Source organism: Euprymna scolopes, chromosome 3 (genome assembly GCF_053919585.1).
Source record: "Euprymna scolopes isolate OS-2025 chromosome 3, ASM5391958v1, whole genome shotgun sequence".
Classification (NCBI taxonomy): domain Eukaryota; kingdom Metazoa; phylum Mollusca; class Cephalopoda; order Sepiida; family Sepiolidae; genus Euprymna; species Euprymna scolopes.
This window is the reverse complement of record NC_136484.1, coordinates 122,891,046-122,908,545: the sequence shown is the minus strand read 5'-3', so window position 1 is coordinate 122,908,545 and position 17,500 is coordinate 122,891,046. Positions and strand designations below refer to the sequence as shown.

Below are 17,500 nucleotides of genomic sequence, written 5' to 3'. Positions count from 1 at the left end.
ACTCTCGATGTAGTTGTCTTGTCGATCGCGAATAAGATTCTTGTTCCGATCTGACCTCTCTCAACAAGGTAGTAAGAAAACAAAGAGAAGAAGCAAAGGAGGAAAAGGCAGAATGTAGTAGTAGTAGTAGTAATAATAGTAGTATTAGTAGTATTAGTAGTATTATTAGTAGTAGTAGTAGTAGTAGTTATCGGTTTAAATAAGCGCATTTATTTATTAAAAGCCAAATTTTAAATTCGTAAAAGAATATTCGTCAGGGTAATCATAGATTTTCCTTTTTCCTTTTACATGCTATGCTGGGAGTGGTAATACTTGGGACGTCTTTAGATGTTGTTGAAGCGAGGTTTTAATATTTGGTACAGTGTAAGAGCTGGTCGAGCGCATGTGTCAAATAATATAGAAGCCACTGTTAATTAATATGTGCTGTTGATATTGGAATACAAATTGAAAATTTAACGGTTTAAAAGATACATTTTACAGTAAAACCTTGCTTCAACATACGATCAATTCTCAGAAAAGAACAACTCTGCTAATGTAAATTTCGTTTATCAAAAAACAAAAATGAAATTTCTTTGTACATTGGCTGTAGCTAGGCGAGTTTATTTATGCGAATGTTTTACAGGAAGAACCAGACATTGGAGCTCAGTCGAGCACCTACCATGAAAATATCGATAGAATAGTGAAAGCCAATGAGCGTCTCTTCTATGATAATGGGGTCATAAGGAAGAGAAGACGACACACCCACTAGATTCCGAAGTTTATTTTGCATTCTATCAATCCATTGGGGGTCATTTCTCCAAATGTGACAATAAGTTTACACATGTCACATAGAAGCGATTTGAAGTTGGATTTCATTTGTTTCATATACTTTAGTCAAGATACAAACAATATTTTTAGGTCATGATAAATAGAGGCAGTCATCGTCCTTATGAAAGGTCTAGAAAAAAAACTCTGTTAATAATTTAAAATGCATTAGATATAATATAGTTATAGTTTCAAGTCGTTATAATCTTCCTCGTCTTTATGCTTCAATATCTATGTCTATCTATATAATTATAAAACTCTGTGGACCGTCCGACCCTGCTTGCTTGAATCTTGCCTTTGACGGTCGGGCGATTTCACTTTTAAAAAAGAGATAACAGGTCAATCTCCCCCCTCTCTCTCTCTCTCTCTATATATATATATATATATGTGTGTGTGTGTGTGTGTATGTAGTAAAGATTTAGAAGGCTGTCACAATGCGAGGAATGAAATATAGTCGTTGTTTACAAATCAATAAGTACATTGCCACTTGTTCTCGTCTACTTTTACCAATAACGACTATATTTCATTCCTCGCATTGTGACAGCCTTCTAAATCTTTACTACATACCTATCCCACACAGTGCTTCAAGCAAACTACACATCATATATATATATATATATATATATATATATATATATATATATATATATATATATATATATATATATATATATAATTGGAATTGGAAGACAACAGGCACCATCGAAGGTGAAAACAACAGTCGGGCGTATCGTGCAACTCACGTTCATCCTTTTATTTTGGCTGTTAATTTTTTAAAAATATTTTTTCTTCGTAAGTCTATTTCAGGGATGCCAACCAGAAGATTCTTGTCCTCATCCCTTCATTTTTTTTCTTTTAGGACATTGGTGATCCAAAATGTTTAATGCATATGTTTAAATATTATTTTGATATTCAGCGCAGACCAACTATCCAGAAATACACTTATGGACAAAACCAAAGCTAACATCTGTTGCATGCTGGTCTATATGACATGTGTGTATATATTTACGTGTATGCTGTATGTGCGTCATATTTATAACTGTCTCCGTTATCTACTAGTGGCCGACCGCGGGAGAATGGTTACACATATAAAGACCGTTCGTTTACTACATGGCAATACATAACCTACGCTGGACACATACCTCCTTCATTTCGGTTGGTCTGTAATTGAAGGTTTCTCCGGAAGAAAACGACAAATCGAAATCATATTCTATATAACTTTATTCCCGGGTCATTATTTCCCCATCGAAGCTGCAAGACGTTGCAATTTCTACATTATGCTAAAGTTGCGTTTCTCCCAGTTTTCAAAACGCGGAGACAACATGTTTCGTGCTAACTTGTCCAACTTGTCCAGTCTGATTTCAAACTCTAAACTAAAACTGTACGTATCTCTTATAACTATCTCATTACATCATTAGTACAGATCACTTGATGACATCACTAAATCATCGCCATTATTTATTTATTTATTTATTTTCTAACATTCTTGTTTGTTTGAACATTCCGACGTTAACATTTCCGATATATATTTCTAACAAATATTTTATCTGTAAAATACCTTTCGCCTTGATACATATTTTCTAGACATCAAAAACGATAATAATAATAATAATAATAATAATAATAATAATAATAATAATAATAATAATAATAATAATAATCGTTTAGGCTACTTGGTATCCTTCGATAGTACTCTATATAGCACATCAACAGAGTCAGAAGTAAGCTGTTATTTTCTTATTGTCTGGTAACTGGACACGGACGTGCAAATGCATACGAAATACGAAATTACATCACTGTAATGAAAATGACCATAAAAAGGAGGTAGAGCACGTTAGAGAGACGATCACGTTAGAAACGTGGGTGACATCACGGCCGTAACAAGAAGTCACGCGCGGTGGGAGAATGAGGAATTAAATGTCATTGTTACAAAACAAAGGGGTCGAGTTCTTTCCTATTCTTTGTCTCCTTTGAGACACGTTTGAGTAACGTTACAAGGTCAAACACGCAAAGTCAGTTTTTAATGTGGGGGAATCCAGCTCCCCAAATGACAATCTGGATTTTGAAAAAATATAAAAGAATGGATCAGTCTAGAAAGATTTACCCTTCACTGACTGAGGACAAAAAAGATGATTTAAAATCCAAAACCTGTAGTGATATCAGTTCATCACTGATGACCAACTTGAGATCATTAACAAAATGTATTTTACCGTTATACTCAGATTTATTTTTCAGGAAAAACAAACACAAAGAACTCAAATTCATGTGTAAAAGCTATACGCATTCTTGGAATACCTTTCAATATTTATTTTTTTAATTATTTATTGTCAGTCTAGTCATTTGTGTGGTGCATAATACAATGTTGTAGTTGAGGAAAAGACATTGTTTTTTTTTTCTTTCTTTTGAGAAATGCTTGGATTGCTACAATGAAACCACTTCTTCACTAATGCCCAGCTAATGATCATTTACAAAATGTACTTTATGATTTATTCACAATTCTTCAAATTGCTTACTTTTTCGAATGGCGTTGCTTACTTAGAACTGGATTTTTTATTTCCAGTTGCCAGAGAGAGAGAGAGAGAGAGAGAGAGAGAGAGAGAGAGAGAGAGAGAGAGAGAGAGAGCAATAAATGAAAGAACGATTGAAATATTGAACACTGTAAATATTCAAAAAGATATTTCTGTTGTGTAAGCTATGGATGAAAGAACGATTAACAGATTGAAATGATATTTTGCGAGTAGATAACTGTAATCTGAGCTTTCTGTCAAAATTTTATTTTTCTCGCATCATTTTGATTATACACCATCTTCATCACTACGACAATGCACCAGCTCACAATATCCTGCGAATCCGGCAGCTCATGATCGAGAATACTAACGTCGTATTTGAACAAACTCTTTTATCACATTTTGCTGCATATGACTCCCCCCCCTTTTACCATCAGTGGAGGATGTTTTTTGCGAGTGAGGAGGCCACAAAGAGGACCACGATGACGTATCTAATATTTACCTCTCTCCCATCGCGAAACATGTAACAATGTTTAGAGGTGGAGATTGAAAAGCGTACGGCCAATAGAAATAGCACTACCAAATATGTTTGGGCAACCCGGACAACATTACTACTAAGGGCACCTCAACCGAATAGCAATAAACCAACTCTTTCTCAAAGAGAGAAGTTAACGCATAGAACTGAACAGCAGAATTGGTTGGCGTCACAAGAGAAACCTTCACGCAATACATAGAAGCTTGGCAAATAAAGATGGGAAAGTATATTTGGATACTTTAAAGAGAATCCACGTGGTGCGCAGTTTGGATTTAAAATAAATTGTTTGCGATCACAATGCCGTTACTTTTGAGTAAAACTTTGTATATAATTATTGTTTTTCTTTCTTTCTTTTATTTTTTTTTTTCATTATCTACTAGCTTCTTGAGTGTTGATATAATACCTGGATATGTCAATTTTCGCCTTCTTTAGGCGTTTACCGCTTTATAGTTTGTGTGAAGGAAACTATTTTAAGAAGTTTTGTGAAAAGAAATATGCCCCCCCTAGTATTAGAGGGTAAGTACCTACGATGATTGCATTTATGTATTGTTTTTATTCGCAAAAAGAAGAAGAAAAAAGAAAACATTAAAAATTATGTTTTTAAGAAGAAATAATTAGCTTTGGGCTCATGCCGAATGTCCTTTATGTCTATTTTTTGATGATTATCAAAAAACTGCTGCTTTAGTAATGTTTACTTCATTGTCAACCAATCAGATTGATGCTGATGATGCTGATGATGATGATGATGATGATGACAACGACGACGACGACGACGACGATATATGTAATTGGATTTATTTATTTATCTATGAATGTGAATTAATTCGTATTTGTACAAATCTAAAACATAACAAACCAACGAAATCTAAAAACGAAAACGGGGCGATGAAACAATATGGCGTTGTGCACCCCCATTGAAGATATCAATTTCTTCATAATCTACGGTAGCCCATAAGTGCCAAATTTCGTTATAATGGTAAATTCATTTCAGTACTGGACTTTCTATTTACAGAGCGGTGTTGCCAAACCAGAGGACAGATTGTTGTAATAGTGAGTCTTTTACAATCTTTGGTGTCTCCCGTTTTTTGTTGTTTCTTCCTTTGTGCTATTTAACCTTTTTCCTTATTTTTATTTTTTATTTTATTTTATTTTTGTGATTTTACTTTTTACCCCTTTGTTGCCCGTCGTGTGAACCAAGTCCTTGCAACCCAACTTTCACCTTTCCCATGTTTCAACCAATCCGCCTGTCAACGTCTCTCACTTCCGGCCTCTTCCTTAACGAATTCACACCTTTTTTTCGACATTTTCAATTTATTTTTTTTACTTTCAACGCATTTTCTTTTTATTTTAAGTTGCTATCATCTTGTGTGTGTTTTTTGTTTGTTTTTGTTTTTCGTTGGCTATTTTTTTCTGTTCATTTTTTTTTTTTGGTTATTCTGTTTTGAAATTATTAAAAATCTGGAGAAACGATATTAATTTTCTTTTTCGCTCCAAAAATAATTTGCTAAAAAAAAAGCATTTACATAAAATAAAAAAAATGCTTAATTTTTATCTCAGAGAGCCCAAATAAAGATGTATACATACTTTGTAGGTTTAAGTGAATTCAAAATATATGTTAATCGGTGACATTGTAACGATCTCCTGACCAGCAGTAATTATCACTTCTTACACTTTTGATTGCGAAAGGTATAAAATAATTATTAATATTTATAATTATACGCCCCTTTAAGATAATTAAAGATGATCTCTCTCGTGGGTGGGTAAAGGGAAAGCCGTCAATTAATCATATGCAACATTCCAACTTCTGGTTGTTAGAATACTGTCTGATTGATTCCCGTGTTAATTACCGGTGGTTTAGAGGCTAAATCCTAGACTATGGAGTCAATGGTGATTTTGTGACTAGGCTCGGATGTCCTGAATAGCCGTAATTATCATTTTATACATTAATGATTGTGAAAGCATAGTAGTGTCTGTAGATATAAAAATAATTAATATTTATAAGAATATATATATATATATATATAACATAATAAATACTTTATATTAAAATTTATTAATAAATACTGAAATGTTCATTAAGATCGGATATCGCCTGATGTTTATGTTTTTAATTAGTCGTATTCATATTTTAGTAAAAAAAAATTACTTTTACTTTCATTGAAAATCTATTATTTAATTATGAGTTTCATCTTTTATTGAAGAATACTAACCTTAATTATCACCAAAAACCTTCAAAAATATTTTTATTTTATCACATTAAAACCTTTAGAGTTTAATCTTTTATTTAAAAGATAATATATCACCAACACGATTGATCTTCGAATAGAACGCCTAGAAATGAAACGAATTTCTATAAATGGTGACCCCGACGTAATTTGAACAAGCAGCCTTTTAAGTACGTCTCATTTCTATAAATATCCGTAAATAGCTTGAGCATCATATTATGTGATCTAAAACCAATCTGCATTTAGAAAGAAATAACATAAATTTACAATATTAATAAAAGATTTAATAAGTAGGGAAATAATTTTAAAGTCAGATAACTTTTTACTATTTAAAAAGTGTGTCAAATAAAAGGTCACGAAACCTCGGTCAAGGTTTGGTCTATGGCTACCGTAAATATTAGTGGCATAGAAATACGTCCTGTAAGTAATCGACAAATCCGGACATTAATATACAATAATCTGGACCTTGTGATCCAATAATCTGCAGCTTACAATCAGGTTAGCTGGATGCTTCCAGTCATCCAATTAACAGTACAATTGACATTCAGTAAGTACTGGCAATAAGTAAACACAAATCTATATTATATTAGTGATTTGTCTGTCTGTCATTTCTTTGTCTGAGAGTGCATTTGAACATAAAGCCCTCCAAGATCAAGCAAAAATTTTGACGATATATCTAATAGTTGTATTACCTGTGCATACATCTTTTTTTTATAATAATTCTGTCAGGTTTCAGTTCACGCCAGACACCCATAAGCATTAAAGGCGGCGTTTTAGTTATATTTTTAGCTTACATGTTGAAAATAATAAGATGCTTGTTAACATAGTCACAGATCGATTTTTAAACGTGGTTTTAAGCAAAAAAACAAGTATTTACTTAATTGTCATTTCGAAAATAGTAATAGATCCAAAAATTACAAAAATTCACCGAAACGAAAATTATTTATAGTTAAAAGTAATTTACGAAAATTGGGGGAAATTGCATACATACTTATCTCCCTTTCGCTATTTTACAGAGTTTAATTTAGACCATAGCAATAGACTTCTTTTTTTTTACTTAAAACACAATAGCCATAGCTCTACTCGATGAATTTTTGTAATTTTAGGAAATATTACTATTTTCGACATGATAATTAAGTAAGTACTGTTGTTTTTGCTTAAACCCACATATTTCAAAAATCGATATATTGACTCTGTTTTAAGCACTAATAATAGGGGAAAACCCAATTAGAATAAGAATGGTACATCTGGGGTTCAGGCCTGGGAGAAATAATGATACCAAGGTAGCATGCTACTTAACGCATAAATAGTCCTAAGCTATAAAAGTTAAAGCAACTGCTAACAAAGTATGTATACATTTTTGTGGGTGGATCTTATATATATATATATATGATATACATGTTTATCTTTTTTTATATAAAAGCGAAAAAAAAATGAAAAATAAAATCGTTGCTTGTAAAAATGTTTTGCTCGTTTTCTTCCTCTTAATTGGCTGAATACAAATAATCAGTTTCATCCGATGCAATGGACGATGGATATGGAAGCCATCGTATTTATTTATTTATTTTTTTCTTGTTACATTCGAGCTAAAAAAAATAGCTGGCGATGGGACAAGGCACACGTTAGGTAAAACGTTAGAGCTACATGACATTCGTAAAGATGTGCGGGGATATAACTTCATCGTTTGTTTTCAGCACATTATTTTATAAGAGGTTAATGTTTGCTTGAAACATTGTTTGGTGTTTATATGAAGGAAATTTAACTTTATAGAAGAGAATACAACGTTGAGATGTAACGGATAAACAAAAACTTAAGGAAATTGAGATATGAGGGAATAAAGTACGCAGATTCACGATTATTGATACAATATATATATATATATATATATATATATATATATATATATATATATATATATATATATATATATATATTATAGCAGTATAGTTTAGTTTCCTAGAAGTATATGCAATGAAACAACATGTGTCTACCAAAACGTGCTTAATGAGTAAACAGAGCAGGTATATTAAATTTATTTAGACAAACATAAAATTTATTTATACAAACATTAACGGGTGATTACAGAAACATGTATGCACATATGTAGCCATCAATGTTTGTATAAATAAATTATATATATATACATATATGTAAATATATATATATACATACATATGCATATATATACACATATAGATAGATGTATACGTATATATGCACATATATATATATAATATTTTATATGTATTGTGTTTTTACTTGCGTTTTTATGGTCATGTGGAGGATCCATGTTTATATTTCGGGAAAAAAGTCGAATACATGTCTGACGAAGACATGTGTTCGACTTTCAAGCGTGCATATTATGGCTATTGTAAAACATTAATTTTATTTGTCGCATCGAACACCCAATGATTGACGAACGCACTAGAATTAGTTATTTAAGCTGTTTCTGTAGTTACTACATCATAGTTACGTTAATTAATATTTCATTCTGTGAACTTAAGTCACGATTATCTTGAAGTGTTTTTTTAATTAAGCATGAGAGACTGACGAGCAGGAACTTATATAATTAGTATGTTATGAAAATGTATTCATGACAATTAAGCTACATAGATGTTTCCGCGTTTCATCTCCGTAGGCTAAAATATATGGAATTTGTATTACTGGGTGTAATATATCTACGTAGTGTGTTTAGTATAGATAGATAACCAATCAGATCCATTGTTATTTACTCGCACGGGCTGATCTTTTCATTAGTTGATGACAGAGCTTCTCTTAAACAAAGGTTCGGTTGACTTTTACTTACCCTTCTTCTGTTCTGTTTATATATATAATATATAATATATATATATTTGTTTATACACACACACACATATATATATACATATATTCTGCTTATATATGGTGCGTGTGTGCGCGCGTGTGTGTAATTAGCTATTCTTTTACGTATAACAGTGAGGGAGTTTATTCTGTATCTCCAAACTAATGCCATGTATTGTGTATGTTTCAATAGCTCTGTATACATAAATAGCCATTCTTTTGCACATAACAGAGATGCAATTCAGTATATATTCAAGTGCACCAACAGCAGCCTCATGATGGGCAATATAAACAAGACGACATTATTTTTTTAGCTTAATTATAAAAGTAGCAATTAAAAAAGATACGTTATCATTTTTCACAACACGGGGACATGTATAATAATAATAATAATAATAATAATAATAATAATAATAATAATAATAATAATAATAATTGCGTTTAACGATGAAAATATAATTTCAGACTTGAGTGTGACAGACCACTGGACGGATTGAGGAAATGGTGTTTCGAACCGGAGCGTGACAGACCGTCGGATTGGTCGACCAATGGACAGATAGAGATACTTGGACGTATCTTTTAAATAACCATTAAACGCCGTTTTATATTCTTTGCTATGCAATTACCCATAAATGAATGTACATTTTTGTCCGTACAGGAATAGTTTTTATAATGACTCCAGATGCTACATATTTGAAGTAGAGGCGATTAATCTCTAATTACGGCAACATGTTTGTCAGCTTAAGCTAAAGGAATATATATATATATATATATATATATATATATATATATATATATATGTGTGTGTGTGTGTGTGTGTGTGTGTGTGTGTGTGTGTGTGTGTATATGTATATGTATATATATATATTTATATATGTATATATATGCATATATATATGCATATATATATATATATATATATATATATATATATATATATATATATACTAGCAAAAGTACCCGTCGTTGACTGGGTTCAAAAACAGCCTACAGAAAATGAACTCTGATTTATGAAAGTATGATAGGTTATGAAAAGGAAGGGTTGTAAAGAGATATCTTCGAATTTGGGGGTATCAAAACCAAAGCAAAATATGATGAAAGTAAAAATAAAATAGATAAACCCCATAATTTATTATACCATACCTGTTCATACTGAAACACTTATCACAATATTCTGTGGATTTATATTAAAACACTTTGTTAAACTTTGTGATATATTTCCATTCTATGGAGGGCAGGCGCGAACGAACACCCCATAATTTTATTATATCATATTTCTTCACTTTGAAACATAATTATCAAATTATACTTACGCATCAAAGTATACTTACGCAGATAGATATGAAAAGTCTTTATTAAAGTTTGTGCCTATTTCCATTCTATAGAGGCCAGGCGCGAACGCATACCCCACAATTTTATTATACTATCCCTATTTAAGTTAAAACATACTTATCAAAGTATTCTTGAGTACATTTATATCAAAAACACTCGTAAACGTTTTTTTTAATTTTTAAATTTTTTATTTCCATACTTTGTGGACCAGGCGCGAACGCAGACCCCACAATTTTAATGAGCCACCGTTCTGCCAGATCAAACATACCTATTCCCGTATCTCGATACATCTTCTATGATTATATGTAATCAGTTTTTTTAAATAGTCAACCTATCTGTGAGCAGACACACGCACACACACACATTCAGCTTTATGTTATATATATATATATATATATATATATATATATATATATATAGATAGATAGATAGATAGATAGATAGAAAGATAGATAGATAAATAGATACTATACAGACATCAAATTATTAGTATATAGATACGCTAATTTAATATTCGTGTAATAAATAGGATCCCACATTCACCGAAAACGCAGTGTAAAAAAAAAGTAAAATAAAAATAGACGAATGTCGCTTTTGGGCCGTACGTTTTGAAGAAAACGTGTTTTTTTTTCTTTCTTTTGAAATTTTGTTTATTTTCTTAGTGAAACCTTATTCTGTATTATAATGGCCTTCTTGACACGATTTCTCATAGAAAATTTTTTCTTAAAATTTGAATGTAAAAAAATATATTAATAGAAATATTTTATATATATTTTATAATTTATTAGTACCTTTAACGTATACGTGTGTCATGGTTTATTAAAGAAATGATAGACTCAGAGTAAGCTAAATGTCTTTTAATTCTATAAAAATATCTTTATATTAGAAATAATTATTATTGGAACAATATCAACAATTATGTCTACTGCCGCCGTGGAATTTCCACAGGTCCCACTAGAAGACATGACCATCCCAAAATTCAGTAAGTGGCAACAATGGTATTATAAAATGTTTAGAAGACAATCTAATCATGCCAGAACAAAACTAGCTTAAAGGAATCATTCACGGCATTAGTATTATCAGCTCTACGGCATAGAGAAATGAAATTCCAAGATTCCGAAAGAATGGACAATTGTCGATTTTTAAGTTTTATTAATAACAACTGACTTTTTCTTACTGTCGATTTCACAGATGAATAACATTTATTCATGAAAAAAGAAAGGAATTACAATGTTTATAAGAACAAACTCTTATGGGGAAAACTCCTGAATGATAGAGCGTGCGACTGGTCGATCGCAGATACTTTGTGGATAGATCGCATGGTACTGAAAAAAAAAATGTTAGTGCTAGCAAACTTTCAGAACCCTGTTGCAGAGATGGCGACACAAGAGCAGTCATGTGCGCAGCCGGAGAGTATACGCTAGATAAAACAAATTGGCAATTGTCCGTCAGAGTTCGACAAACGCTTTAAAGAATTTTGCGTTACTTGAGCTAATCGCTACAATGCCAGTCTTCCTTAAAAGATGCTGAGGTTGTTCCACTCGCATCGAAAATTGCAACCTGAACTCCGCTGGAGTGAAGGGTGAGATTCTGACACTATAAGCCGACATTCAGCTGATGAAGAGCTCATGGACAATTATGTAACTTACTCATAGACGACCACAACATCAGTAAATGTGCTATCTTCTTGACTACATTATTTGGGTGTACTTATTTATGTGAGTCAGCCTTTTCCCATGGTCCTGGATATGACCTTAAACTATATCCGATGGTGAGGCACATTGCTCCCAGGTCCACTCTGACCCGTTAGGGTCCCAACTATAGGTTAAATAGAAACCGACTTGAAATATATATATATATATATATATATATATATATATATATATATATATATATATATATATATATATATATTAAAAACATTTTCTTCAAAATAACTGGATTTGGCATTAAATAACCTGAAAAGGGTTGATATGCCATAAAACAAAAACAACCAACCAACCTTTTCCCACATGAAGATCACCGAGTCCAAATACCGCTCTACCATGACTGATGAACATCTATAAGTCCACTTGAGCCTGGCTATTAGCAGCTATTGTCCAGAAATGCAAACAAAACTAAGCTTGTTTCCTTCAATAACTACAAGAAACCTTGTCTACCACCAATAGCAATGGCCAAGAACACACTGCCTGAAAGTACTTCCTTTAAACTCCTCGGCCTAACGTTTATAGAGAGCATGAACTGGAATATATACATTGAGAGCATTGCCAAGGCTGCTGCAAAGAAGGTAGGCTCTCTCTACCGTGCCAGAAAATTACTTACGCCTGAAAGTATCCTGTACCTCTATAAGGTCACCATTCGCCCATGTATGGAGTACTGCTGTCCCATTTAGGCTGGTGCATCTGCTGCTTGTCTCTCACTCCTGGACAGGGTTCAAGAGAATGTCGCCAACCTGATAGGTCCTGAACTGTCATCTAGGCTTCAGCCTCTGTCCCATCGACGAAGTGTTGCATTCCTCTGCCTGTTCTACAATACTTTAATGGTGAATGCTCTGGCGAACTACAAGCACTTGTACCTCCTCGACGTGACTACCCCCGACAAACCCGACAATCAACTAAGTCCCACCCATTTACAGTAGAGATCCCTAGGTGTAAAAAAGCGTTTTGCTCCAATAGTTTCTTTCCTAGAAAATGCAAGTCTTTGGAACTCCCTTTCGGGATATTGCTTTCCCAACTGTACTGATATGCTGAAGTTCAAGTGTAATGTGAGCAAACATCTTTCTACTCATCTCCCTTCATAATGCCCCTGCAAATTAAGTCCCTGATAGTAGCCCCCTACTTCAAAGTGGCACTTGCCTTGTTTGGGGTGAAGATTGAATTTAAAAAATGGCTATGCATCCCTGACTGGTTGCATTTAATTCAAGCCATCAGAGTAATGACAAAAAATGGACAGAGCTCGTCTGTGCATAAAGGTTGATGCAATAATGCAACGTACATCTGCATATAATGTACATATAAAAATAATTTACAATATATTTCTAAATAATATGTTTTGTACGTTTTAGTAGGTGGTAGATCATTTAGACTTAGTCATGTCATAAGCGGCTCTCATGCTGAAAATGCGTGTGAACTTCTAGTGTACAATATTAAAAAAATGTAAATTCTGCCCTTAAAAATGAAAATTAATCAGAATGTCCAGTTTATTTTTATGTGGAATTCCTTGCGGCACTAGTTAAAGTTGAAATAAGCTTCTCTCAAGTTGTTTATTCTCCTTCCATGGAGGGATGATGTGGCAAAAGGGTCGGAAATGGGATTGAAGAGCTAGCGCCCTAGAGAAAGCGCACTATGGCCTGAAAATTATGCCTGGGCAGCCCTGTCGATGTTCCCCGGTGTGTGTGTAGGAAGCGGGGTCAGCCGATTAGCAATAATCTAACACTTTCTCAAAAGGGAAAATATATAGTCTGGAAAGGTGAATATCCTAGACCTGCAATAGGACCAAACCATACTTTTATATCATTATGAAATTTTTTTTTTATTATTATTATTTTACTTAATTTAGACTAAAATTGGCTGTTTAGGAAACTGCTCCCAGATTTCTTCTATCACGTTTAATTTTCTTTCTAGTTTACTTTGGATGAGAACAATTATATATTTCGTAAAGAAAGGACTTCTCAGCTAATGCCTTTTATTATTTTAATGTTCTGTTAGTCATAAATATTTGATGAAAAAGTCTGATTTAGTTATCTCTACTATTATGGTAAAGGAATTTCCAGTGTGTGAATGAGTTCCCTATGGACGCGAAAACGGCTGGACCATTTTATGAAATTTCACACAAAGATACTTTATGTGGCTGAATGTGTTTTTAGATAAGTTTTGTATCGGAAGGTATCTGATAAATATCGATAATCGACATAATCCGATGAAAGAAGGAACGGGTGATTTTGATTAAAGCCTAACATCACAAACGCATTTGAGAAATGTTATTACCAGACAGGTAGAAAGTCCCGACATATAAAATCAACAGTAGGTTCTTTGATATTACAGGGGCGCATTCGAATATAATGTTTCTGTTTAAAGCACAATTGGCCCATGATACTTGACTTTTTCATTTTGAAATTAAATTCAAGCCATTATATATTAAAAAAAAATAATTTTATAAAATCAATAGTAGGTTCTCTACAGTGCAATGTATTGAGGGCTAAGTCACTGCCTGGGGGCATGTGAAGCTTCTTACTGGTGCACCGTGAAGGGTTCCCAACTAGAGCAGGAAATTAATCGATTTGATTGAAAAATAGGCGACTTCACTAATTTTGATGACAATAAATATGAGGGAGTGTGAAACATTCGTTAATCGTCATTTAATCCCAGGCAACGTCGAGTCTCCCTGCTAATTTTATTAATAAATGTGATGCATGTCTATTATTAATTTTTCTTTATAACGACTTTTTTGCCGATTTAACAAATGTGTATTCATGAAATAATAAAACAAGGAAATTATAATGTTTACAAAAAAAAAAAAATCTTCTGGAGGAAGAATGTCTAAAGCGAGATTGTCCCAAAAGTGGACACATCCGGGAAAAGCTATCAACGTAAATTTATATCGTAACTACTGACAGTAACAAAGTTCTTTGTCTGAACATAATAAATTTAAAAACTCATTAATAAAGCAATGTTTAGATTTTTTCTATTATATATACAATTTTTAACGTTCTATAAATAACTTACAATTATAATTGAATACCGATCCTGAGATATCGACATATCAACTGGTCGGAAGAAATAAAACCTGGCTGATTGATACAGACACAAAGCTTGACAGAAAATAAAAATCAGAGACACTTATTGACAGAAATACAACCTTCGCTAAATCTATATACCTATAAAAGTTTGTGTGTGTGTGTGTGTGTGTGTGTGTGTGTGTGTGCGTGTGTGTGTGTGTGTGTGTGTGTGTGTACATTTCCCAACCAAACTATTTCCCAATCAATTTTTAGCCTACGGACTCAATATTTGGCATAAAGGGTATTGAGATTTGGGAAAATATTTCTAATCGGTTTGCGACCAGAAATTTGGCTGTCACGGTTCACCGATTTGGCCTTTGAGAACTCTACCAAACTCCTCCGCTAATTTTGTGTCTAAACACTTAACATTTTAGATGTAATCTTACTCAGACATGGATCAAACTTTTTAATTTGATTTGAGCCCAAAACAATACATGTTAAGGGGTCAAAATTGGGGTCAAAGTTTTAAAAAGTTGACCCCGCGGTCTCTATCAAATTACTCGGCCAATTTTTAGTCTAAACATTTGCAATTTTACATAAAGTGTATTCAGACATAGGTCAAGCTTTTTAATCGTTTTTTAGCCGAAAATTTGAGATGCCAATGACTTAAAGTTCAAAAGATTTGACTTTTGGTGTCTCTAGCAAACTATTCAACCAATTTTGGGTTTAAACATTTGAAATTTTACGTAAAGGGTATTCAGACATGCAGCAAGCTTTATGATCAGTTTTTAGGCGAAAATTTGGTTGCCAAGAGGTCAAAGTTGAAAGAGTTGAGCTTTGCAGACTCTACCAAACGCCTCCGCTAATTTTGGGTCTAAACACTTGACATTTTAGATGTAGGTTACCTGGACATGAGTCAAAGTTTTTAATATATATATATATATATATATATATATATATATATATATATATATATATATATATATATATATATATATATATATATATAAAGTTATGAACAGTACATAGGGCCCGAGCAAAACCGGGCTGAACTGTTAGTAAACAATAAAAATGAATGGAAGACACTTCTGGTAGGGAGCGTATATACATTCACTGCACTGCAATTGCGGAGTGTTGTAATTTTGTACGAATCAGATGATTATTGTTGGCATTCGTTTGCCCGAGAATTCTTTTTAGAAAAACATCGGGTACTTAAGGGAGAGATCATTATTAACATTCCTAAATGAAAGTGTTTCTGTAGAACAAACTGGATTCGAACTTATCACATAGAGGTTTTCAGTCCGTGTCGTTAACCGTCACAGTTGTGGATATATGGGTGTCCAAAAATGATATATTAACTAGTCTTCATTAAGATACAATATATTTTGCCGGTTATTGAATTCGAGAAATCAACGTTTGTCCATGCTGTTTTATTGCTACTTGCTACTCTTTCCCACTATACTAGGTTGTCGCAATCTAGCAATAAAAATGTACTATTTTGTTTTTTAATAAAATTATTCGATGCGGCGTTTGTTTATGGTTATTGAGAAACAGCGACGGTATTATCTAGCTAAATCCAAATTGATGGGATATAGAAAAGCTCGTGTCATTTTTGGGTCAAGAAATCACAAACTATTTTTTTTTTAAGTGTTTGATCTTAGTAACCTAAAATATTGTTTCACAATTTAATCGTCGCTTTATTTAGAGTCACTTAATTATTACTGCGCATGCGCATCGTGTGTATTTAATTGCATGTCAGTGCATGTTTTCTCTCATTTTAAACGTAGTGTTCTCACTGTCGTGAAAATGGATTTTTTAAACTCAAGTTTTCGTATGATTGTTTTGTTGCATTTTGACTAGCAGCACGTAAAATAATAATTGGACGCCATAATGGAAATGTTATGATATTTGACGGCTCTTCTAAGAATCCGCCATGTTGGATTTATGCTATTCACTGTAGATCATACAAAATAATATAAGAGTATTAAAAACAATATATTAGAAATAATCAGAGAGCTTATTTATGTATGTAAGCACCAACTTATTTTGTAAACTATCTTTTGGTTTTTCCTTCGTGAGGAGTTTTAAAAACAAGTTTGAACATTCCTTCTGATGAGGCATGTTCTTTGAAAATCCAAGATATATATATATATATATATATATATATATATATATATATATATATATATATGTGCGTGTGTGTGTGTGTGTGTGTGTGTGTGTGTGTGTGTGTGTGTGTGTGTGTGTTATTCACAGACTGGCTATTTCGCTGTATCAGAGCTCTTCAATGCGACTACGCATCTAAAACAAGAATATGTTTAAGGCTTCGAAAATTCATAGAATTGTTCACATGGACCTACGGCGCAACTGATAAAAGTTTTAAGCGACAATCGCTTCTAAGTATATATATGTCGTAACTGAATGTCTCGGTTTATAACTTCCTCGTTCTGATCTCTACTAAAATAGTTAATCGTTTGTGTAAATATATTCCATTTCATTTCATTAGCAAAGTAACTTATCACGTGTGCTCAAAACTAGATATTTGTATACATTTTTGCGT

At 32.7% G+C, this 17,500-nt stretch overlaps 1 protein-coding gene across 6 annotated transcripts in view; it reads left to right on the top strand.

The window, feature by feature from the left end:
- Positions 1-17,500, top strand: part of LOC145258261 (sulfate transporter-like) — a 292,022-nt gene that overhangs the window by 274,051 nt on the left and 471 nt on the right. For 5 of the 6 annotated variants that reach the window (XM_080116274.1, XM_080116266.1, XM_080116289.1 and 2 more), the window contains one exon: positions 4,859-4,896. The exons of the other annotated variant lie outside the window; for it this stretch is intronic. In XM_080116274.1, coding sequence (XP_079972400.1) covers positions 4,859-4,894 — 36 coding nt within the window. In that variant the 3' untranslated portion in view covers positions 4,895-4,896. The remainder of the gene's footprint in view (positions 1-4,858; positions 4,897-17,500) is intronic. 6 annotated transcript variants of the gene reach the window in all.